Here is a 23,388-nt window from a genome sequence, read left to right as displayed (position 1 = left end):
AGAGGTCGCATGGAAGCACTGGTGAACGTTGCTCCCACATTCTTTAAAGCTAAAACATTTGGAACTATGTCTGTTTATAATAAATCATAATGAAAACAGAGAGGAAAGAATTGCTCCAATGAAATGCTGGTGATTATTTGTGCAACCTTTAAAAAGTCTTCAAAGAAAAAACCTGATTCAATGATCCGCTCACAACAAAAACATTTTATAATTTTAACATTTCCTCCATGAAAACACCTGTACAAAGGTGATGCAGATTGACTAAACCCTGAGTCCTGTCATAGAGCACAAACTCATCATTATCTGTGACAAAGGTCAGTATTGAAACGAGTGGGTGAAACGTTCATTTCACCACGTGAAAGTGAAAGAAAGCTCAGCGCTGTGATTGCGGTTGACATTGGATGCTTCAAAAACTCCTGTACAGTCTTTTATTTGATCAACATTACGCTCGACACATCACAAGATCTTTTTCTGGGTGAAAATATTTCCATATTTAGTAGCTTTAATTATGATTGTGTTTAATATATAGCGCACACAACTGTGGTCCGTGCCACATAGGAGAAAGTGCTTGAAGACAAGGTACAACAGATGAAATGCAAGAAACTGCTCATGTTTGTCTTATGATGAATGTCAGACAATGCTAAGGCTGAAGCCTAATGTGTGCAGGCTGAAATTAGAGAGGCCTGTGTAAACTAGTCTAAATAACTGCTTGGGCAAACATAATGTAGTAAACGGCACTGAATCAGTGGCGGTGGCTGCATGTGCAGATGGCTGCGCTGCCGACTAATACTGCTCTCCAGACAAATCGCTGCATTCATTAGATTTATTTGAGCATAACATCCAGCAGCCGCTTTCTACCCGCTCCTTTACCATCTCATTTTTGCATTAACGGACCGACGGGGCAGACAAATAAATACATTCCCAACAACATTGACACCTTGTGGCCAGTTACCTTTAACAACCCAAACTCTCATCGGACACACATGGGTTGAAAACAACCCAAATGCACAACAAGTGTTCTAAAGCTTATATAGTCTTTATTTATTCAGATTGGCATTGTGGCTTGAACAATTTACTGCTCAGGTCTTAATTACAGCAGCCAACGTGCAACTTCCACTGATGTTCATAAATCTGTTGAGACTAAGGAAAACAAGTAAATAGTCATTAATTAATGGGGAATATGATCATAAATCTGATTATTTTGAGGCTTGTACACTTTATTTAAATGCCTCAATCATACTATTTTCCTCTAATAAGGAGTCTAACAGGGACAAACCAAGTATTTTACCACTAATTTGCTCGTCATGTTTTTCTTTGACTAAGTGGATCCCACTGGAATCAAGTTGCGTCCTAATCTCCCGCCTCTTTTTCTGGTGCCTCCAAACCTCTAGGCTGCATACTTATAATTTGAAAAAATTGCTTGTTTGAATTACCGGCGTAAACAAATTATTTGTCGTGCACAAGAAGTGTCCAAACGTGTCACTAGGTGGTGTGATAAATGCAGCCTGCATGTAATTGGGAAGATAAAAGCTCCCTGCTCTTTTGGGCCATACCCATGAATGCCGAGGAGGTTCTCCCCCCTTTGCAAACAGCATTCTTATGATAATGCAATAATGCTGGTGCTTAACTTAATTGTGTATAGGCGATAGTGGTGGGCATCTTTTGTTGGGGGGCTCTCATGAGCCTGAAGGAAAGATCTGGAAAGGATTATAACTTTTACAGAACTCCAATTCTCAGCCGCACTTTAAACACACTTTGCAACCAATGACTTGAGCATTTTCCTCAGTTTGACGAGGCTTGAGATTTAGTAGGAAGAGTTTGTATAACTATGTCTACATGCTGCACAGCCTGATTAATGTGTTTATGAAGGGCTCAATGTCATATTTTATAAAGCATCCCAGAATAACAGGTGTAATTTTGTATCTTAACAATTTAGTTAAATAATAAAAAAAAGTTTTGTGCACAGTTACAGAAAGCTTCCAGTTATTTGTGTTGCCCTGGCAACCACTACTATTATACAGTGCTTCTAATGTACTACACTGTAAGTACTTAATGATTTTAATTACTTTTTTAATATTACTTCTAATTAGTTCCAAAGCAAAAAAATGGTTTTCAGAGACCAACAAACTTTATTTGACACTAAAAACTTGACTTTAAATGAGCTCCTCTGTGATCTGGCTTCATCAGCACACCTGCAGACACAGTGCTACAGTAGAGAATAGGTTCGTAGCAGCTGTCACTCATTATTGTAACTACTGGAGTTTCATTCACATCCTCGTTAGTTGGTTGTTAGTTTAGTTTACTCAGCTTTACTTGGCTGTTTTGTCTGTTACAAAGTCATGGGCTGGACATATTGGCTTCTTTTCAACGGGGTTGACACAAGGTAAGGGTTTGTTTTATTTTAGAGTGTTGTGTACTTGTAAAAGCTAAAATTATATAAGGTTTTTCTAAAGAATATTAGCCTGCAGTGCACTGTCTTTCTGAGCTAACTTCAAATGTGCGCTAACCTAGCTAGCTGCGGCTAAGCTAGTTAGCTTTGGTGAGAAATTGGACAAAGTTGAGTTTGTAAACTTTAGTCATGTCTTGTTTTTATATCACTAATAAAACTTCACAGCGATCTGTGTATAGTTGTTTATGACTTATGCTGACAGTACATAAGAGGGAAGTGAGGATAAACGGTTTTTTATACAAATTAGCTCGCTACTTAGCGAGCTAATAGTAATTTAATGTTAGTTTTTCTAGTGTGGTGTTAAATGGAATTGTCTATCTTAAATATTCAGATTAAAAATGTCTAAGAACTGTAGAATGTTTTGGAAGCTCCTCTCCACGCCACTGTGGATTTTTGTGAATGTATGTTAAATTCTAACACAAAAGTTTGTTTTTGGAGTTAACACAACAACTGTCCACTGGTTACTGTGGATCAGTTAAAGCAGTAAATGTTTTCTAAATGTTCTACGTTTCCCCCAAGGATGTTTGAAAACAAAGCCAGTGCAACTAGTGTCCGTGATTCACTCAAGTTCTAGTTTATGTCGTCCATCTACACAGGGTTCAGGTGGAGCTGCTTGGGGTGCGTCTTGGAACGTGTGTCTATACGAAACACAACGTGTGTTTTTATTTCATGGGAATCACCTTTGCTTTAACCGCGCGTTTCTGGCTGTTGGTTGTTCCGTTTTGACGAGTTCACTTAGGAAAGTGAGTGGGCACGTTATTGAACGGGCGTAAAAAGTGTTCGATGTGCTGCGTTCGAGCTCTCGGCGGGTGGAAGCAGCCCTCTCCATTTGCGTTTGCGCCGTGGACTCGCGTGGAGAGCTCCGTGTCCTCGCAAGGCTGTGCGTTTTGGGGGCTAAATCGCCTCCGCGCCCGCGGGTTCTGGTTGAAAGCTGGCAAAGTGCGGACGCCTCCCTTCATCAAAACAGACGCCGTGCCTCCCTTTTCCGCGAGCTCCCTCCAAAGTGCCGGTATCTCGGCTCAAATTGGACGGAGAGGCGCACCTTTGCGCAGGGACCGGTTCAGTGCCGAGCGGCTCCGCTGGGTGCACAAAGGCAGCGGCTCGCAGAGGAACTTGTTCAGAGTGAACCGGGGACGCTGGGAGGCGAAATAAACAATCTCCGGACACGAAGCAGGCGCAGCCGCTCGCTTCTGCCCCCGCAAACACGCCATTCCGCCGCCCGCCGAGGAGAGCCAAGGTAAGGACTTGTTTCGAACGCGTTCGAGCCGCACGGAGAGGCGGCGGAGCGGGTTAAAGCTCCTCCGCGTCGGCTCTCCGAGCGTGGTTGTTTTTGCAGAAAATGGCGTCATCGCCCTCTTGTTTCTGCCTGGCCGCGGCGGGGAGAGCACGAGTTTCGGGGACTTGTAACGCCGCATACACGCGGCGCCGGCCTCGCGCGACACGGAATCGCGTGCTGCGACGTGTTCGATCCGTTTGTACGTCGTCAAATGGTGCGATCGCTCGCGGCTCCGCTCGGTGGAAGGACGCGCAAAGATGGAAGGGTCACCGGTCCTGTGCGCCAGGCTGCCTCTTGGAAAAGGTGGCACGGAGCCGCACGGCGCAGGCTTTTACACCGACAATAACGCCGTCCTCGGCGGCTCCGGGCCGGTCCACATGGCCGGGGATGCTTTAGTGTTATTGCCGGAATGGTGACGGCGTGTTAATGGCAGCGCTGCACCTTGTCTTTGTGTGTATTTCGTCGGGGTTAGCTCGTTTTTACGCCGCACTCCCCTGCCATGCTGCAATCGTTGCGAGGGGCCTCTCTCCTCCGGCTTGACGGGCGCGTTTTATACTTGGCTTTTCCTTTGATCAACTTAAGCTGCCTCTTTGTTGCTCAAAATACTGGCGTTTTTACTCCCGACAATATGACCGTGTAAAAGGAGATTTTCGCGGATAATGGGGGCGATGCAAATCGTGCCATGAGAACGGCGGCTGCCCCGCGCGCCGCGTCGCCGCTCGCCGACCGGGGGAAGCGTGAAAGAGGTGAAAAATAAAAGTCTTTTGGGCGAAGCGCATAGTTTGCACGAAACTGGGGAAGTCCGGCGCTGCGCAACGATTGTGCTGCCGCTTTGCGCAGAGCACAGTGGCAGCTGCTGTAACCGCCGCCACCATTTCGCTGCGATGGTTAGTGTGTGTGTTGGCCAACCTTTTGTAAATAGTTGGGGACTCTTGGATAAAGGAGCACAATAGTATTCACGCGGGCCTTTATGGCCTGTGAATGTGCTCCTGAGTCCCGCTCCGGCTGTCCTGTCTGTCCCCGTCAGCTACGTGCATGCGTCCTCGCACTGGCCACCACGCATCCACCATAGCGAGGCCACTCGGCTCCCCGTGCACGCGCTCTGCGTGCTTCCTCCTCTCGCCAAAAGTCGCCGTGAGCTCCGTGGCATCACGATCCATTCGAAACAAACCCCCGAACACCCGCCACGGGGACGGCGCGTCGCGCTCCCTGTGCACGTTTTATTAAGTTTCCTGAGTTATGCAACCGCATCTCCGTAGAGCGAACTCCTCGTCCGCCTTTATTTACTCGCCACCCCGCGTCGGATGGATCCGTCTGCGTGTAGTGTGTGCTCGTCCGGATCGGTCCTCGTGGCGCCTACGCCGAATTAGGAAGATCTGTCATTTGCAGATCACCTAGTGCCATTTGCGTCACAGCCCGCGGCCTCGCACGCCCATGGGGGGCGATGGAGTTGCAAATGGAGACTGTGTGTGTGTGTGTGTGTGTGCTAACGCTGCCCCAGCTGAAAGCGAACGCAAAGATACGGACTCCGGCGGCAACACCCCCAGTGCGCGTCCACTTTCCAGCAGGACACCGACTTCGGATTGTGTGTGAACGCGGAAGCTCGCGCCGCGCCGTCGGGATGGTTGCGTTTCCATCGCGCCGTCTCGGATGCGTAAGTGGATGCGTGCACACGCTGGTTGAAGCGCTTTAAGAATCGCCAGGCCAGTCGGAGAGGAGCACATCCGTCCGGTCCTCTCCTCATGGTGCTCGGTGCATGTGCTTGTGGCGGAGGCGCTCATGCGTGGACGAGCGTGGATCGCGATGATTTGACCGTAAAACCGCGACTAACAGCGCCGTTATTAATAATGATGGATTACGAAGGGGGGGCGGGGGGGGTCACTGGATCCACACTCGCGTTGTTTTGTTTCATCCACGACTCGCCGTGCGTTTCTGGTGTGGAGATCAGCGGGGCGTTTATCTCCAGGAACGTCGTGTTTGCTGGTGTTGCGCTTTTGGACACTGCGCACGGTTTCACCCAGCGGAGCTCCCAGAACTTGTTCATAAAGCAGAAAGTATTGAAACGATCGAAGCGGGATATGCGTAGAAGTCAGGTGGAGACAAAATATGTCCAGTTTTAGATTTAGGAGCTGGGGTTTTATGGTCACGTGCTTCTATTGACAAACAAGTAATGTAGAAACCGTTGCACGTAGACACACTATATGAGTAAAATGTTTATATAATTGAAGTTATACCTTAATGGGTATAAGATGTGCAGAACTAATGCATTTTGAGTTGTGCAGGTTAATTTATTTAATTGAAACAAAGTTGTAGTGTGTTTTTATAGTATGATAAGTATATTTACATGTGAAGCTAAAACAGTATGAAACCCTAAGACAATATTCAACCTTTTTGTATGTTTGACAATTCAGGGTTCTGGTTTTGGTTCAGGTTGAGAACTGAGACCAAGTCCTTGTTCAGTTGGAATGTACAGACGTTCATGCTGTACATGTGTGAATGAGCATATCTCTGTTCCACTCTGACACAATGGAGATGGCCAGTCTAACCTTGAGGAGGAATATGAATGGGTATGTAGGACACAAGTGCGGATAACAAATCCGCACTTGTCACTTGGCACTTTAGTCCACTAATCCCGGACTAAAATAAAAAGTTTGGTCAAAGTATTAGGCTGCATATTTGTGATACTTTACTAATTGAAGATGAGAGAATGTTATTGGCACACACCTCATTTGCATTTCTAGGCCTAACACATCCTTAAAACCACCCATGTTTAGTGTATGTGTCAAACCAGGATGCAACCTGGCTGTCTGCTTTAATGAACATTCTAAGGTAACACAGTGGAAGCTGACTGCAACAGTTTAATGATGTCAGCGTATGATTCAGTCAGTTTAATGATGTATTGTTGTGTTCAGTCACTGAGTCAGCTTGTCAAGCCAGCGTGCAGGTTAAGTCAATCAACAAACCCATTGACTTCCTGGTCATGTAACTATTAAGTATGGAAACCAGGCAACTAGAAAATCAGTGTCATCTACCATGTCCACTCGTGGTTCAGGCTGAGTCAGTCCAGTCACCTGCAGGAGCTCACAAATTATTTGGCAGGTGTAAGAACACAGCCCAAAGAAGTGTTTGCTGTGTTGGCTGTTAGGAAAGATTGTTGAGAAAGTTTGCCTGTGCTGAAAACACACCAGCAAACTCATAATAGATGTCCCTTGTTACAGGGCAGGATTCCAGACCACAGGAATTGCGTTGTTACTTTGCCATCTGAAGTTCCCTCTCATCATATACAAGTGAAATATCGTGCTGCTCTCACAGCCCTGGTCTGAACTCTTCATTAGGTGTTCCGTATTTTCATTCAGATCTGCTCCCACTTCCTATTCGTTTTGCATTAATTTACTTGATTCTTGCTTTTCATGAAGACTACACACTCAGTGTATTATGTGAAATTATGTTAGTGAGTTTTAGAAAAAGGTCCCTGACTGTGTTGTGGCATGATCAGGTGATGAACGCTATTACAACAAATCAAGTGGATCCTGGACTTTGACTCGTCTCATGTTTCACTACAGAAATGTGTTCAGAAACAGATGTTTTGGCTCTCAGTTGTTTTGCTATAGTATTTCAGCGTTGCATATTTGTTCACAACTTAATTTGCAATTTGTGTACCCTCGGGTGTTTCCCCATTCAAAACAAATCTGTGCAGTATGGATTAATGGTGTTTCCCAATATAGTAGTGTAATATTTCTATACGCAGGGGCAACTGGTGTGTTTATATCAGATTATTTAAAGCACACACACAGCGTCATCATCAGTGAGACCAATTCATTGAAAGCCACTGTACTGTTTTTTTTTGTCATCTACAGTGAATCAGCCTACTTAATTAGCCAGTGTATTTAACTGGTGGTCATTTACACTGGTTTGTAGCAGAAGCTTAATAAACGTATACATGTCTACAAGTCTAGTGAGAGAATTAGCATAGTGATAAAATGTCCACTTTTAGAAACAGCTCCCATCACTGATAGGTTTTATTTCACTCTAAGTGTAATGTGGTTTCACTGGAGGTACTTTGGGCCTTTTGTGCATTAAGGTTGTATTATATCAGTAATGCAGCACCTTCTTAATACAAATGTATTTTATGATTTAACAATATAGTAAAATATGTGCTTACACAGTATGTTCATCATCACTAACCTGAAAGATTAGAAATAATAACTTGTCTTGCAAGCTGCAAATAAAGCAAGAGAAAGGTGAAAGGTCATAGGACCTCTACTATTTGCTAATGCCAAAAAGAGGTAAATTTATGAGCTGTAATTAGGTCACATCACACCTGTCTTCAGGTCAGTTGTCAGCGCTGGTCTGTAAGAAGTTAGCATCATGTCAGAGACTGTGGACTCCCTTCATTAGGAGGATGTGCTGCCAGACCATCCATGTGCATCCAGTTGAATTAACTGAGAGGCCAACTGACAACTGGTTCCCAAGTATCAGCTCTTGATCATGCAAACGTTTAAAAACAATATTATAACTGAATGAAAAATGACTTATGGTTCTTTATTGGTCTTTATTGCTGTGATTTAAGTGAAGCGAACGTTCTTCCTTATGTGTTGTCTGCTAAGGAGCAAATGAGATCTGTGAAGATCTGTTCCCAAATGGAAATGGCTTAAACAAATTGATTTCTGTCTAGGAACAGAATTCACTGTGGATTATCATTGGAGATCAAATGTAAACATATTTATAAAAGATGTAGCACTAGACAGTGAATCTTTGTTTGAGTATATTTGAGTATTATGGTTAGGATGTGCATCAGACGTTCTCTGCAGCAAATGTCAAATATCGTGCTGGTCCAGTATGTGAATATAACCTGAAAAATGTAAGGCCAAGAGATTTCCTGGAAAGTCTAGCTTCAGTGAAATGGGTACTGATGGTGTGACTCATGAAGCTGGGTCAGTTACCAGGTGATTTGTTCAAGTTTATATTGGTGTAGAGGAAAGGAGAAGATTATTTTTAGAGTTATTGTTGGATAGTAAAAAATCAGACATTATAAATCTATCATGTCTTCAAGAGCTTCATGTTGTCCACCGTTGTTCTGATGTTACCCTCATCATCAGCAGTTGTTGAACACATAATAGACTGAAGAAGAATGAAGGAAATGGCATTTTCAAACAATTTTGTTATTGATCTGAAACTGTCTCGTATGCAACAGGAAGTCGTTTTCTTTCTCAACGTCATCTCAGATACAGGATGTTGTCTGGATGTGTTTTTGAAATCTGTATGTAGAGCAGGCTATCATTGATGATGTGCTGTCCAGTGTGTAAGTGTTAGATGTTTTGGTTTAATTTATCTAAAGGACACTACGAATGAACAAAAGCCCAATATCCCATGTGTCTGTTTTCCAAATACTCGGTAATAAGGAAAAGGCCGAGTGCAGTTTGGGGGTTGGATAAAGAATGCCATGCTTCCCCTAATGTTCAGTTCGAGTCCAGGATACCTTCACTCTCATTACCTGTGTCAGAATGGGAGTCACTACATCACAACCACGTCTGTCTGTCACCATGGAAACGGGAGAGTCCTTTTTGTTAGTATGAGTGAGTATATTATTAGCATGTGTGACTGGATGGTTAAACCTGTGTGTGTTCATCTTGTGATCTAAGGAACTAGTGTAAGTGTTCTGTACTGCTTGTCCACGCAGGGGGGGGGCTGTGAGCGCTAGCAGATCTGCTACTGAAACACTAATTGGCTGCCGTTGGTCCAGGGTTGAGATTTGCAACCATCTCGACGCTGTGGTACAGTCCGTATCAGATTCCCGGGATGAACCATATCCATCACCATATGAAACAGATGCTGTGGGTGTAAATGAAGAAGACTTGGTTCTGTACCATGATTCTAAGCAGTAAGGGGTAGTGGCCCGTTGCCATATGAGTGTGTAGTGGTAGACAGGCTAAGACTGGCTGGTCCTGGTTCCCCGTTGTAGGTATTGGCTAGTGTTAATCTCCCTGCCAGCTATAAATAGAACGTAGGTGCGTAACAAATGAATAAGTCTGATCTTAATTGTGTGAGAACAGAAATTATTTTCTCTTGGAAAACTTTAACGCCCTCAGGTCATAGACCACCTGTAGCATGTCTTCTTTGTCTTGATGTTATGATGCCGCTGTGGTTTGTCACATTACGTGTCTGTGTCTGGATAAATGATATGCAGTTCACCTAACATAACACTGCCCACATTTGTTCTCTGCATATTTGGCTTCATTTTCAATCATTTCTGTTCGTCAATTTCCTAAATACTGTGTCCTTCACACTTTACAAAGGGAGGTCTTAAGACCCTACAGAAGAAAAGACTACAAAGAAAACAAATGCTGCTTGACAGAGTCCTAAGGCAGCTGTGACTAGTGTTACTATGTAACTCTAATCAGAACAGTCAGCGTTTAGTCATTTATCTCTAACACTGTTATTGCAGGTAATCTAGTACATGCAGTTGTAAAAATGTACCTTTTTGCTTCTTTAGCTTGTTCATGTTCAATCTGATCTGTTCACACGCTTCTGTGACGCTTTTGTCTGGTGGTGCCGAGTATCGAGGAGTTTTCAAGTGGAAGCACACTTTATACACGACCTTTGTCTCCCTCTGCTGGGGATTCAGAAGAGCTACAACACGATTGTACGACATCAACTGTGTCACGAAGCATCTAAGGGTGATTCACTTCGCCGGAAGTGTGAACTCAACTCAACAGTTTTCTAAAATATGTTCTGTTTCTATTACTAAATTGTGGGTTTTTTTTCTCCTTAATGTGCGTGAATTGTTCAGGTGTTTAAAATAGCCACCAGAGGGCAGCAACAAACATGATAATATACTAGCTTAAATAAGGTGGATGAATTGTGATCATTTAAATTTTATAAGCAGCATATTTGATTCAAAAGTGTATATACAGGACCACTTTATTACCGTCATAGTACAGGACACACAAATTAAGTGATCCAAGCAGGTCCAGGTCATCCCTCCAGTAAAGACAAATTATAACCTCAGCAGTGTTTTTCCAATAGATCGTAAATGCTTTGACTACAAATATTAGCTCAGCAATACTGTTTGTCTTTCAAGAAAAGTTCAATATTACTGATGCAGCATGTCAGGTGAGGCATCACTGTAGGGACGCCTAATGTGCACGGTGGGATTTTGTTGCAGGCGAAGGTGAGGTAATATGTATGAATGTGTGTATCAGCAAACATAAAAGCTAGATATAAACACTCACCAGCTATAACCCTTCATTAAACCCTTGGTCCTAGGTGTGTGCTGGTACTGAACGTGTGGCGCAGCAGGCCAGCCTTGGCAGCATGGTGAAGGCCCAGAAGTCATCTGGGAGGAAGAGCTCTCACTGCCTCCGCAGACAGGTACTGGATGCCTTTTTGTAATCTGATCAATGTTTTCTACGTCTCTTTGCTACCATGTTCAGTGTTTCTTGGAGCAGCATGTGCTGCACTACACTACAATGCTTCACTAGGCATCTGTAGCACATAAGACATTTAGTGGTGATTTGATTATGCCACGGTGTGCACAGTGTGTCAGTGAGTGCGCGTGCACGGGGGGGGGGGGGGGTGACACAATGTCCAAGTGGCCCACATATCCTGTGATGACGCGCTGTAATGTGCCTGAACAGTGCAGTCATTTATCCCTGTTCAAGGGCAGCGGGAACACAAGGAGCGAGAGCGACAGACAGAGACAGAAGGAAAATGAGGATAAATTGGTAGGTGGGAGAGGAGAAGAGATTGGGTACTTAGAGGGACTGCAGGGCTGGTCAAGAGACAGAACCACACACCAAGCTCGCGCTCAGACAGGTGTATGTGCACACAATGAAGAGTAGTGTAGAGTCACTTATCTGCTGAAGGTGGATGTGTGTGACAAGGGAAATGTTCACCTGCAGCAGCATATTGTTTAGCATGAAATAATTATATATCAAGGTTTGCATGTTTTTATGTAGTCATGTCGTATTCCTGAAACTGCAAGGCAGCAGAATTTACTATTAAATGCTTATGATCTTACATCTTTTCTCCAACAGAATAGTGGTCAGATGGAGACGGAGGAAGGCCAGTCAGACACCCAGCATCCAACACAGATGCTGCCCCAGGAGGGAGATCAGTCTTCTGATCAAATCCAACTTCCGACTACTGCCTCTGGTGAGCCTCTGTTGGAGAACTGGGTCCAGAAGGACGCTCCAATGAATGTCCAGGAAAAGGCAGATCCCGCTGCCCAGACCCAGCCCCAGGCTAAGCCTCTGTGGAGGCCCATTCCCCCTCTGCTGCCTGAGCGCTGCCATTACACCACCATTGAAACCAGGGACCAGAGCTGCCAAACTGATGAAACCAGCCACGGCCATAACACAGGTGGGTAAAGATTGTCCCGCTCTGTACCTGCTGCTGCGTCGGTTCATTCAGGTAGAGGCTAAAACCTGTTATGTGATACTTTAGAACCAGATTATAAGAGCAAAGTTGGAATAGTTTTTATTATTAAATGACATTCACTCAGAGAAAATGAGAGCTAAAAGTAAAAGCAGCCCTTGGCCTTCGTCAGCACAGTGAACATCAGTGAATGGCCCATGTTGTCAAACATTTTTATTTGGAGCCTAATTAATTACAGATGCTTTTATATAACTGTAATACTGTTTGAAGGGAGTTCATGCCTGCAGGTATGAAGGGCTTTAACTGAACTGCCTTAAGGCTCAAGTACATCTATTGCTGCCAAGAGCTAGAACATGGGACTCACAAATGTCCTTATCTCAGCCTGCACAAGTTTTTGGTTTGTGGCACAAACAAACAAAATGGTGACTGTTGAATTACAAAAATGAATCATTTATATTTGGTGTGTAACTATTCCAGTGTTAAAAGCTAAGTTGCAGTACTGATTATTGTTTTTTATTATTATTTATTATTAATAATAAATTTATTATTTATTTTTTTACGGGAGCTGTACGTGGTATGCTGCAACTTCAACGGCTTCCCTTATGTGCACTGTTAAACATGCCACTCTAATCCCACTTCAACAGGGTAAAAAGGACTATAGTAAAAGGAAGCTGTTAGCGCTGACTAGCATTTCTAATTGGTTGACCTTTGACCCTCTTGTAGGGGGGTTGGAGGTCGCTGTGTTACTGACCTTTTCTGCTGGGATTAAAGCCGTTTGCCTGGGAGAATATGTGGGGGGAGGGAAAATGAGAACGCATTCTGTTACACATTACTCATAATCTCCATCTTTTGCACTTGAAACGCATCGCAGCCGTCTTTGGCTGTCAACCTACACATACATCCTTACACACACAGCACCTTTTTTCAGTGTAGTAAGGTTGTGAGTGTTATTGTTGTTTTCTCTGTTTCAGAATAAAAGTAAAATATAATCTTTTTGAAGGAAGAAATGCATTGGATTGGGGTAATCTATCTCTTTAGCCCATTATGAGTCATGGGGCCCAAGTCATATTGCATCAATAATGCAGGAACCAAAGGCCCACTCTTGCTATTTTATATTTAATGTTTTATGCAGCAGAAATAAAGTTCCGTGGCACTTAGATCAATAAGTAAGAACAACACCCTGAAGGTTTGTTTGTTACATTTATGGCAGTTAAGTTCAGAAACTAGAGGTTGAAATAGTTGTTATAAATAAACTGTACTGTTAAACTGCACATACAGTATATTTCTGCCTTATTTACAAGTTATCGACTGATTAACATTAATAAAGTGGACTCATATCAGACAAAACCTTGAATCATTGCCATCGCTGAGACTGGAGCTTTCCTGCTTGATTGAGGTCCTGCTGGTCTCGTTCCTGCTCTGCTTAATGAAGTGGTTCCATGTGACACCCACACTGAAGTATCAGACACTGTGCAGGTTCTGATCACAAAATGTAGTCACCTTGCCTCTCACCCCCTGCACCTGAGCCATAGCTGCCTAAAAAGGCGTTAGCGGAAGATTTTACACTAGAGTAGAGTTCAGAGCAAAAATAGATGACCTGCTTTCTCCTGTTCTTGAGTGGGGGAGTGCACGTGTGGAACGCAAGTGTGCCCACTCAAAGAGGCAATGAGGTCGATCGCTGTCCAATGCAGACCACATTGTGCCACTGTGATTGCTTTTACCCTTCCAGCACTCATACGCAATATACTTGGTGTCTTGCCAGGGCTTGAGAATCCCATGATGCTGTCGTTTTTCTCAGAGACTGTCATACTGTGATATAATTACAGAAAAATGCTCTCTCTCTTTCTCACTCTTCAGGTGTGTGTGTTGAACCTGGCGATCCTCCCCTGCTCCAGCAGCCTTTGCAGACCTCCAAGTCTGGAATTCAGCAGATAATTGAATGCTTCCGCTCAGGTTTGCATCTGTGTTGTCTTTTACTAGTCAGTTTACAGTCTCATTCCCTTTTATTTGATGGTGTAAAATGTAAACTAACGATGTCGAGTAAAATAATTTGTGACCAGTTCAGCGGGAAGTATTTGTTTACATTGACTGTAAAGTTAAGAAAAAGGATGCTGGATGATCTGTGACGTGTTTCAGGAGTCGATTTTCCTTTAGCTAAGCAAATATAATGAGCACATGATGTATAGTACATATTTTAGTCCTGCTGAATTCACTAAAGGTGCTTGTACTTGTTATTCATGGTCTTGCAGGCACCAGCCAGCTGAAACACATGCTGCTGCGAGAAGTGGACACCATCTTTGAGTGTAAAGTGTGTCGCAGTCTGTTCAGAGGCCTGCCCAACCTCATTACACATAAAGAGTACTACTGTCTCTCCCGCCTGCCTGACTCTGACGGTAAGTGGCACAACACATTTGCATGCAGACATACATGCACATATGAACACGTCTGGAATATTTAATGCATCCTGAGCCCTGCTCAAAACACACGAACGCTTATGAACTCAATAATACAACCAACAGGCAGAACAGCTGGGGTGAACTTATTTGTGCATGCCGATGCTGAAGACATGCAAAGAAAAATGTCAAAGGAAAACTCTCTGAACAAGTTGGGATTTAAGTTAGGCACCACTGCACATCGTTATAGTCTACACACATTAAATCCTGATCAGAATATTCTTCCCATCTCAATTTCACATTCTGTCACTCGCTTAGACCATCTGTCTCCTCCTCATCATTCTCCTGTTATCCTCTCTATCCTTAATGTGCACGCAAACCCACATAAAGACTGTAACATGCTCGATCCACCAGTCGCTTACTTAAAGAGCACTTTCTCTCCTCGCATCAGATACACCCAATAACTTAAATCTGGAATGTGTGTGTTTCATCTGCTTCTCATTAGCCAGACTCTGTGTCCGTGTGTCTATTCTTTGTTGCCTAGAGGTGGTAGGAAGACTGGGTGTAGTCTGAGGCTCTTACTCAGCTCTCGTCTCTCCCTAAAAGAGAAATCAATGTCTGCACAAATGGTCGATTATATTTCGCTCAGGTTTATTCACTGTAATGATCGCTGTGAAAAAACAACTTTGTTTCACCGTCAGTTGTTCCTTGCATCAGTGGCTTTATTCATCTCAATCAGAAGTCTATTACTAGTGCCTGAGAGTGTATTGTGTTGTTATTGTGATAAATGACTTAATTGGTGTCTTTTTTTTCACCATTGAGCCGTTGGGCATTAATTGTTGAGGTTAATGGATACACAAAATGTTTTTTCCTTTCAAATGATTCAACCATGCTCACAAACAGAGGAACCTTTTAACAGTCTTAATATCTCTGATCTTCATTTGAAGGGATTTCTGTGGCTGTGATGTCTTTTTCTAGGTTCACCAGGTGATGACAGACAGAGTGTAGCTGTGAAGGATTTACTGGATACCATATATCCCAGAGCGGACCGTCCAGACTACGTGGTCCGACTGGAGCCCATTCAGACCACCACCAAGGCTGTGTACCAGTACATCACCACAGAGGAGGAGCTGACTAAGTTTCCCTCACGTACCCCCAGGTATGTTGTTGCTGCCATAAACATAACTTACTTTTCCATCCAGATTCTTAGGCCTTCTGTTTTTTTTCTCAGTGCCAGAGAGAGTCCAGTTGCGTGGACTGCAGAACCAGTGGAGGGGGAGGACAACAACCAGACGAGCCAGCCTGGTGGGCAAGATGGTGACAGCAGCCCAGGGCCCAATCCGGGACAGAGAAGATGGGAGCCTGAAGAGGAGACTAAAGAGGACCAGCCACAGCCTGAGGAAGAGGAGGCCACCAGTGGGGTATGTGACTTATGAACCCAGGACAACACAATAAATATGAAGATGATATCAGTTCATCATACATATTTAAAATAAGCAATCATTTTACCTGCACGCTACACATCAACTAACTTTAACACCTTGCCCTTGTCGCGCTCAGGTCGAGGATGTGACGATATCTTGTTGCCTTTGTGGCCAGGACTTTAATTCTCGTCGCAGCATCAGGCGTCACTGCCGCAAAATGCATCAAACTAAACTTGAGGAGCTCCGGAAATTCACAGAGACAAGGACCGTTCCTACAAGCCTGCTGTCTATGGTGAAAGGTAAGAGTCAGGCCCAGTAAAGATTGTGTTTGTTCATGGATCTATTTAAGGGTAAAATAATGAATAAACTCCTTTATCTATCACACAATTCATTGAGTCAGTTGTACAAAAGTGTGATCGGTTGTATTAGTTTCATGTACTGATCTTTTTGCCTTTCAAAATAAATGTTTGATAATTGTTGTTCCTATTGCTGGAGGTCGGCCGAGGACTCTCAGCACACCTACTGGGAAGTCCTGCCCAGTGTGCCTGAAAACCTTTGCCACCAAAGCCAACGTGCGGCGTCACTTTGACGAAGTGCATCGAGGCCTCCGGAGAGACACCATCACGCCCAGCATCGCCTCACGGCCCGGCCCGCCCTTCTCTCTGGAAGTCACCCCCCCTCGGAAGAGCAACAACGCCTCCCCGACACGTGGCCAAAACTCTAAAACAACGCCTTCAAACCAAAACCAGTCCAAACCTCAGAATCAGCTTCCAGCCTCTCCACAGACAAACCCCACCTCATGTCGCTGCACGTTGTGCAAAAGGAACTACAGCTCACAGGTTAGTTTTCTCAAGACAACCTGTAGTGTCAATAAAAGGTTTGAAAGTATCTTTAATTGACTTTTTCTTGTTGTTTCAGCTCATGTTAAAGAGACACATGCGCATTGTCCACAAAGTCTACAGCATCAAAAGTAATAGGTCAGGTTCCACGAATGACACACAAACGACTCCTAACAGCAGCAGCACCAACACGAGTTCAAGCAACAATGTTAGAGTCAAGGAGGAAGCAGTAGAACGCTCAGATGAAGATGATGAGGATAACGAAGAAGAGGAAGAGCTCGACAGCAGCTCGGCTCCTTCTCCAAGCGACAGCACTGGGACACCAAAAGGCGCCTCTGCTGCACAGAACCCCCTGAAAGTGAAGGAGGAGGAGCCCCCGTCCAGCCCAAAGGTGGCCACATCCTCATCCTCGTCTTCCTCACGTGGCGGCAACATGTGCAGCGGGGGCATGGCGGCCAAAATGACCAAGCTGTCGGTGGGCTTTGACTTCAAGCAGCTCTTCTGCAAGCTGTGCAAACGTCAGTTCAGCTCGCGTCAGAACCTGACCAAGCACATCGAGCTGCACACGGACGGCAACGACATCTTCATCAAGTTCTACCGCTGCCCCCTGTGCCGCTACGAGTCGCGGCGCAAGCGCGACGTCCTGCGCCACGTGACCGTGGTCCACAAGAAGTCCTCGGCCTACTTGGCCAAGATCATGCCCAAGCTGGAGAGCAGGGCGGTGAAGCGTCTGGCCGAGGCCGTGCTCAACAGCGCCTACTCCAACAAGCGGACGGGGGCCAAGGAGGAGGTCAACGGACGCCACGCCCCCTCCTCCTCCTCCTCCTCGCCCTCGCACCCCGTCACTCGCAAGCAGGAGTGCTCCGCGGCGGCCCCCGCCTCCTCGGCGCCTTCGTCCCCGGCTCCGCCTCCCGCCCCCGTCACTCGGAAACAGCAGGAGCTCTCGTCCCTGGCCTTCAACCCCTCACCTCCCGTCACCCGCAAGCAGGAAAGGCAGCAGATCCACCGGCAGCGCTCCGTCAGCCCGCCGCTGACCCGCCGCAGCGAGAAGCACACGCAGCAGCGCCACTCCTCCGCCCTGCCCAACAACCAGCCACCTCACACCCGGCGGCACGACGCCCAGGACAGCACGGAGACGTCCTCCACCGAGGTCCGGGTGACCAAGAACTTCTCCCTGCACGCCTGTGACCAGTGTGGACGGGCCTTCGCCAAGAAGGTGCGAGCGCTGCAGCTGCAGAGAGTCATGTAGTTGAAGTGACGTGCTGGATTAACTCTGGTCTGAATTGCTTTTCAGCTCTACCTGGAGTCTCATAAGCGGAGTCATCGTAATGCAGTGACTACAGCAGCCAGCAGGAGGAAAGGCGTCAGCACTCGCTCCAAGTCCCTGGTGTGGTGACAGACACAGAGTATGTCACCATCATCATCCTCTGATCGTCTGGCGTCATGGTGGTATGTTCCTTCCTCACTGTGCTGTTCTTTCTGTTCACAGTCAGTGCGGAGTAATGGACGAAGCTACTAATGAAGAAGTCGATCAAAACATTCAAGAAGTCCTGAATGAGTACGGAGTGGTGATGAGGGAAGCAAATGGAAGAGTGAAGCATAAGGGACGTTTCCTTTCTGCTTGTGAACCAAATATATTGTTGGAATCTGACATTGTTTTGTTTATAGGTTCTTTATGAAGCCAGCCAGCTTGCTGGAGGGCGGCGCTGCTATGTTGTTATTTAACTACTGCTTTATGTATCTGTAACAACCTACTACAGTATGTAAACCTAGATCCAGATGCAGATAACTGCACTGCTTGTGTTTCTGTAAGCTGCCTTTAGCAAAGAGATGAAGGTGTGTGTGTGCGTGCGTGTGCTAAAGGGAGGAAATCACAACCCGATGAACATCAATTCAGCTTTTTTCTAGATTCGTATTTATTTTCTTAACTCTTCGCGTAGAGGAGCTGCTCTGTCTCTCTTCTTTGACATTCACCAGTCTAGCAGCCCAGTGTGGTCGCCCTGTTCCACTGAGCAGCCCGCTGTCCACCTGGTTTGAAGACCAGTCTCTGAATCTTAGTTTTAGCCCACACATTGTGTTCACACATACAGATATGAGCAGCCACTACCTGACTAACTGGATACACACTAATGGCAAGTGGGTTTTTTCCAGACTCGAAGACATTTCCTTCTTATTTCTAATTCCTGCAGGATGATTAACGCATGTTCTTTATGTTTCCGCTGCAGTCAATATGTTGATGATCTGACCAGTTACCACTGAGTCAGGCCTTTGGGTCTGGATGTGTGAACATCTTGTCAGGAAGTAGGACTAAATCAAGTTCAGGTGCCCACAGTTGGAAAGGGTGGCTGCTCACAAGTGCTTGGAACCACAAACCTATTCTGAGTGTGTGTTGATGTCTGGAAGTGAACCACTGGGAAACGCCAGTGTTCTGTGAATACTTTAGAGTTTTTGACAGCAGTTTATTAATTGCATAAACCGGCGCTCCTTTACTGACTGGTTAACAAGCATTGACGTAGAGTTAAGGTCCTGTGTGTGTGTGTGCGTGTGTGTGTGTGTGTGTGTGTGTGTGTGTGTGTGTGTGCGCGCATAATTTTTAATACCACCTTTATGAATTCCTGTGATTGGACTGATTTTGTGCTCGTTAAGCGTGTTTCCTTTCGTGTGACCCTGTCGTACCTTTTAAATATTAGCTGATAAATCAGCCACAGAAACAGTCTGATTATAAAAGGCTGTTCCTATTAAACTATGTGAAGCAACGCTTCAGTAAAACTGAGCGCTCCACTCTGGAACGAGGCAGCCACTGGGAGCGAGACCATTTTAACTCATTAGTTATAAAGACTGAAGGACGTTGTAATGATGACAGTGAAAGGTGGTTTATAGAAATCAAATAATGTTGGCTTCACATTCATTTTCCAGATGCAAATTTGGTTTTGGAATATTACACTTGATGTTAAGTCTAAGATCAAGCTAGCAAATGAGCAGCATTGTTGCCCCCTACAGGCTTAATCACTGCAGTCATACAGTGAGCAGGTCAACAGGACCACATGGTATGAGGACTAATGTGTGTATGTAACACACACTGCTTATGTTGTTGTTTTTTGTTTATTGGCCAGTCAGCCCTGAAACAACCTGGTTGTCTCAACTTCAGTGCCTATGTAGCAGCAGGTGGAAGAGGTTTGACTTCAAAAAGGGGCCAAAAGGTTAAATGGGGTGAAGCTGCACCCGTGGTGAGATAAACACATTTGCTGAGTTTATGTTTTTAACTTAACAGGAGACTGTACTTCTGAACCGTATCTATTTCATCTCATATGTTTTACTGTACGATGCACAAGTCGCACCCGAACATGAGGGGGGCTGAGTGTCCATGGGTAGTCTTTGAAGCACTGGCACGAGAAGGAAAGACTGAGGATGACCAAATGTAGAATTGTCTTAATGTTGAACCTGAAAGCCATGACATGGAACAAAACCAGAGCAACGGAAAGACCAAACTTTATTTTTATACCTGAAAACACAACAAGGTCTTGAAATGTGTGTATATATAGATTCATCCTACGCGGATGGTATAAATGCTAGTTATAATAGTCACAATAGTTACCAACTTGTACCTAACTGTTGATTGACCGTATACTTTGAACATGTCTGCCATTGTTTATTACTGAGTTGTCTTTAATGTCTCCTATTCCTTTTGAAGGAAGTAGCGTTTTTTGTTCAGATGTGTCAAAGAGAACAGGAATAAAACCTCAAGAGACTCGTAGAACTTTTATTTACATTGTCTTGTTTTTTTTTTATCATCATCATCAGTTGTAATATGTTGTTAAGCTCAGCTTCTAGAAAACCAGGTAGAAGAAGCTTTTCAGATGTGAGAAGAATGTTAAAACCAACCACTTAATAAATAAACTGCTTCAGACTTGCAACAGGGGCTTTGTGTCTTTTTGTATTTGTGATATTATTTTCCTCAAGGCTTCAAAACTAACAGTTGTCTGCAGATAAGAATGATGAATAAGTATGAAATCCTTCCAAACCCTTGGTACAGGACTGCAGGCTGAGGGCCGCCACCTGTTTTTGCTGTGCTTGTTGTTCCCGCCTCTCTCCACCAGATGGCGCCACCGCTCCGCGCTCCCTCCGCTCTCCTCGCCAGGTGAATCCACGCATGGAACATGTTGCCCACATCTTCCACACTGTGCCACGCGAGCGAGCAGCCGGCTCTGTTTCGATTGCCTGGTTTCTCACTTCACGTTGCTTATCAAATTGTTATTACACAGCAGATGTGACGCGCTTCATTTATTTAATTCCTGTCTCTACCCCCCCCCCCCCCCCCCCAAAAAAAAACTGCCACGGAGCTTTGCTTTTACAAGGGGGGCTGTAAAAATGGATTCAGGTTCAGGCACTCGCATCGCCCCGTGTGAGCATATTTTCGTGACTTGTTAATTTGTTTCGAATAACGAAAGACTGCAATTGTATGAGATATCGATCACATTGATGGACAATAAACTTGATTGAGCGGGTGCTGGCGCGTGGGTGGCGAGATTCCGGCGATGGGTATAACGGTGGGGGGAAATCAGACTCCTGAAATACATGTGCTTCATGTGGATCGTGGTTTTTTTTTTTGGGGGGGGGGCTTCTTTTGATGGCGGAGTCGTGCGCTGTCCCTTCAGCACCTACAGCCAAGGAGGAGGAGGAGGGGGGGGGTGCGTCCGCGCCCGTTCCGTGAAGCAGCAGCGCCGGCGCACTTTCATGGGGAGGCTTCAGTGCGGAGAAGCTTTGGAGCCGCGCAGATTAAAAAAATCAGGTGGGTGTTACCAACATTATTGATCATGACTGTCAGAGCCCGCGTCTGACGAATTCCTCCGCTGCGTCCCTGCACCTCTCTCTCTCTCTCTCTCTCTCTCTCTCTCTCTCGCTCTCTCTCTCTCTCGCTCTCTCTCTCCCCCTCTCGCTCGCGCGCTCTGTATCAGACTCATTCTTGGGTATCGACTTCATTACGCTCAGTCTACCTGCATTGTCTCCTAATAATTGCGTGTTCACCAGTGGAAGAACCCTCTGCTGGTCACGACGGGGCGTTTGATCATGTGTCCGGATCCCCGGACGCTCTAATTGACCCTAAATCCCGCTCCTGTTTGTTTTGCTGTTGTGGAGGAGCGTCTCCGGGAGGACCGGCGTTTTAGGTGTTGGGGGGCGGAAGAAAACTGCTGAGCTCCGCAAAGAAGTTGCCCGAGGCGGACGAGACCCCGAGGAGCCCCGGGAGGAGGCTCCACGCGGTGTCGGACGGCGTTTTTAGTCAGGTACCGCCGCTGTGTCGTTTGCTCTTTTCCTCTAATCAGCGTAAAGGCTGCTTTTTCCTCCCTCTCTGGGTGTTTTCTCTCGCGCTCGCGCGTCCTCACATTCCTCCAGTGATGGATGCTGGGGAACCTGCTGAATTTATTGTCTCAATTTGTCGGGCAGCCCGTTTCTTCTGGGATTTCATTGATTTCCACTGATCATTTTATTTCAGATGGCTTCAGTGCGCTAGCGTTTGGGTGAGTACACGTCACGCAGCGGGTTTCTCTCAGTAGCGCAACATTTGGTGCTTATTTCTTTGGGAGAAAAAGCAGTAAACGGAGCTTTTTAATTTGCGCTGGTTGCACTGGTGCCTGTGCTCTTACTGTGGAGGGCACTGCCTTAATTAGGGTGCAATCAGAACCCCACCAGTGCTGCACACAGAGAAGCCTATGGGCTGCATAATGAGCCTGCACCCATACACTTTGATCTCACAGTCTTATTTCTAAACCTGTGGGCTGTGTTTTATCTCCACGCGCACGGCTTAATCACATCAGCTGCGTGTGTTTTTGAGAAGCCGCACTTCCCCTGTCACTCACTCGAAGCCTTTTCACCCACATGTGGAAACAATCAGAAGGTTTCAATTCATAGGAAATAAAACGTTTTTGCTTGTTGGTATTTACAGGAAGATTTAAAGGAAACTGTGGGAATAAAATGAAGGAATTGCATGGAGCCGCACAGATGTCATTCCCCCAAGCATTGATCTATTTATTTATTTGCAGTGTGTGTGTGTGTGTGTGTGTGTGTGTGTGTGTGTGTGTGTGTGCGTGCGTGTGTGTGTGTGTGTGTGTGTGTGTGTGTGTGTGTGCGCTCACGCAATGTGGTGCAGGAAGGGAAAATCATACTGGATAACGGCACAGCTGGATCGTACGAGAGATGGTTGAGATTGGAGCAAATGGGGGAACAGGTGTGAATGAGCGGGGAGCTGGAAGGCGATGACAGCGAGGCTGACTGCAGTTGCTGAGCGAGAGACTTAGAGAAACACCTGCTTAAAGGGAAGGAGAGGGAGCGAGAGAGCGAGCGAGGAACGGATGGGGAGGAGAGGACGGGGTGACAGAAGAGCTATTGCTTTGTGGAAAGAGAAGCACACACACACACGCACGCACGCACGCACACACACACACACACACACACACACACACAGATGAGGGGGGCCCACAGAAAGCAGTGTGATAGAGGAGGCAGAGGAGACAGAAAGGAAAAGGGGAAGAGAGGAAGCAGCAGGAAGGGCAGGTGTGTGGAGGAAAGGAGGCGAGGAGCAAGGAGAGGAGGCGAGATAAAAGTGGCATAGAACATGAAATCGACAGCGGCCCGA

At 45.6% G+C, this 23,388-nt stretch overlaps 2 protein-coding genes across 6 annotated transcripts in view; both read left to right on the top strand.

Annotated features, from left to right (window-relative positions):
- The first annotated feature begins 3,711 nt into the window (after positions 1-3,711).
- znf800b (zinc finger protein 800b) lies at positions 3,712-20,671 on the top strand. Of its 2 annotated transcripts, none has more exons than XM_041072389.2 (12): positions 3,712-5,379; positions 10,992-11,096; positions 11,762-12,086; positions 13,959-14,054; positions 14,351-14,494; positions 15,473-15,653; positions 15,726-15,915; positions 16,055-16,217; positions 16,414-16,757; positions 16,837-17,973; positions 18,052-18,163; positions 18,247-20,671. In XM_041072389.2, the coding sequence occupies exons 1-11, from the start codon at positions 5,170-5,172 to the stop codon at positions 18,151-18,153; spliced, it is 2,997 nt and encodes a 998-aa protein (XP_040928323.1). In that variant the 5' UTR covers positions 3,712-5,169; the 3' UTR covers positions 18,154-18,163; positions 18,247-20,671. The 2 variants fall into 2 exon arrangements, with proteins under 2 accessions (XP_040928323.1, XP_055368126.1); XM_055512151.1 differs by lacking the exon at positions 3,712-5,379 and adding an exon at positions 5,386-10,402 and having other exon boundaries at positions 16,055-16,218; positions 16,412-16,757.
- An 855-nt stretch (positions 20,672-21,526) lies between these two features.
- grm8a (glutamate receptor, metabotropic 8a) overlaps positions 21,527-23,388 on the top strand; it is a 135,244-nt gene continuing 133,382 nt past the window's right edge. Inside the window, exon 1 of one of the 4 annotated variants that reach the window (XM_055512153.1) lies at positions 21,527-21,546. The gene's annotated coding sequence lies outside the window, so the exon portion shown is untranslated. Of the gene's footprint in view, positions 21,547-21,699; positions 22,040-22,122; positions 22,274-23,388 lie in introns of those variants that run through there. The other 3 variants (XM_029163606.3, XM_055512154.1, XM_055512152.1) reach the window with 3 other exon arrangements.

Source organism: Betta splendens, chromosome 9, assembly GCF_900634795.4.
Source record: "Betta splendens chromosome 9, fBetSpl5.4, whole genome shotgun sequence".
Classification (NCBI taxonomy): Eukaryota; Metazoa; Chordata; class Actinopteri; order Anabantiformes; family Osphronemidae; genus Betta; species Betta splendens.
Note: the sequence above shows the minus strand (reverse complement) of the source record. Positions and strands in the feature narration are given on the sequence as shown.

What these genes read in the sequence shown, in the direction of transcription:
- znf800b (XM_041072389.2), top strand. Translation starts at nt 5,170, where the DNA reads ATGGAGTTGCAAATGGAGACTGTGTGTGTGTGTGTGTGTGTGCTAACG. An exon ending in CTCACTGCCTCCGCAGACAG is followed by an intron (nt 11,097 to 11,761) that starts GTACTGGATGCC and finishes TTTCTCCAACAG; the next exon opens with AATAGTGGTCAGATGGAGAC. An exon ending in GACGGGCCTTCGCCAAGAAG is followed by an intron (nt 17,974 to 18,051) that starts GTGCGAGCGCTG and finishes ATTGCTTTTCAG; the next exon opens with CTCTACCTGGAGTCTCATAA.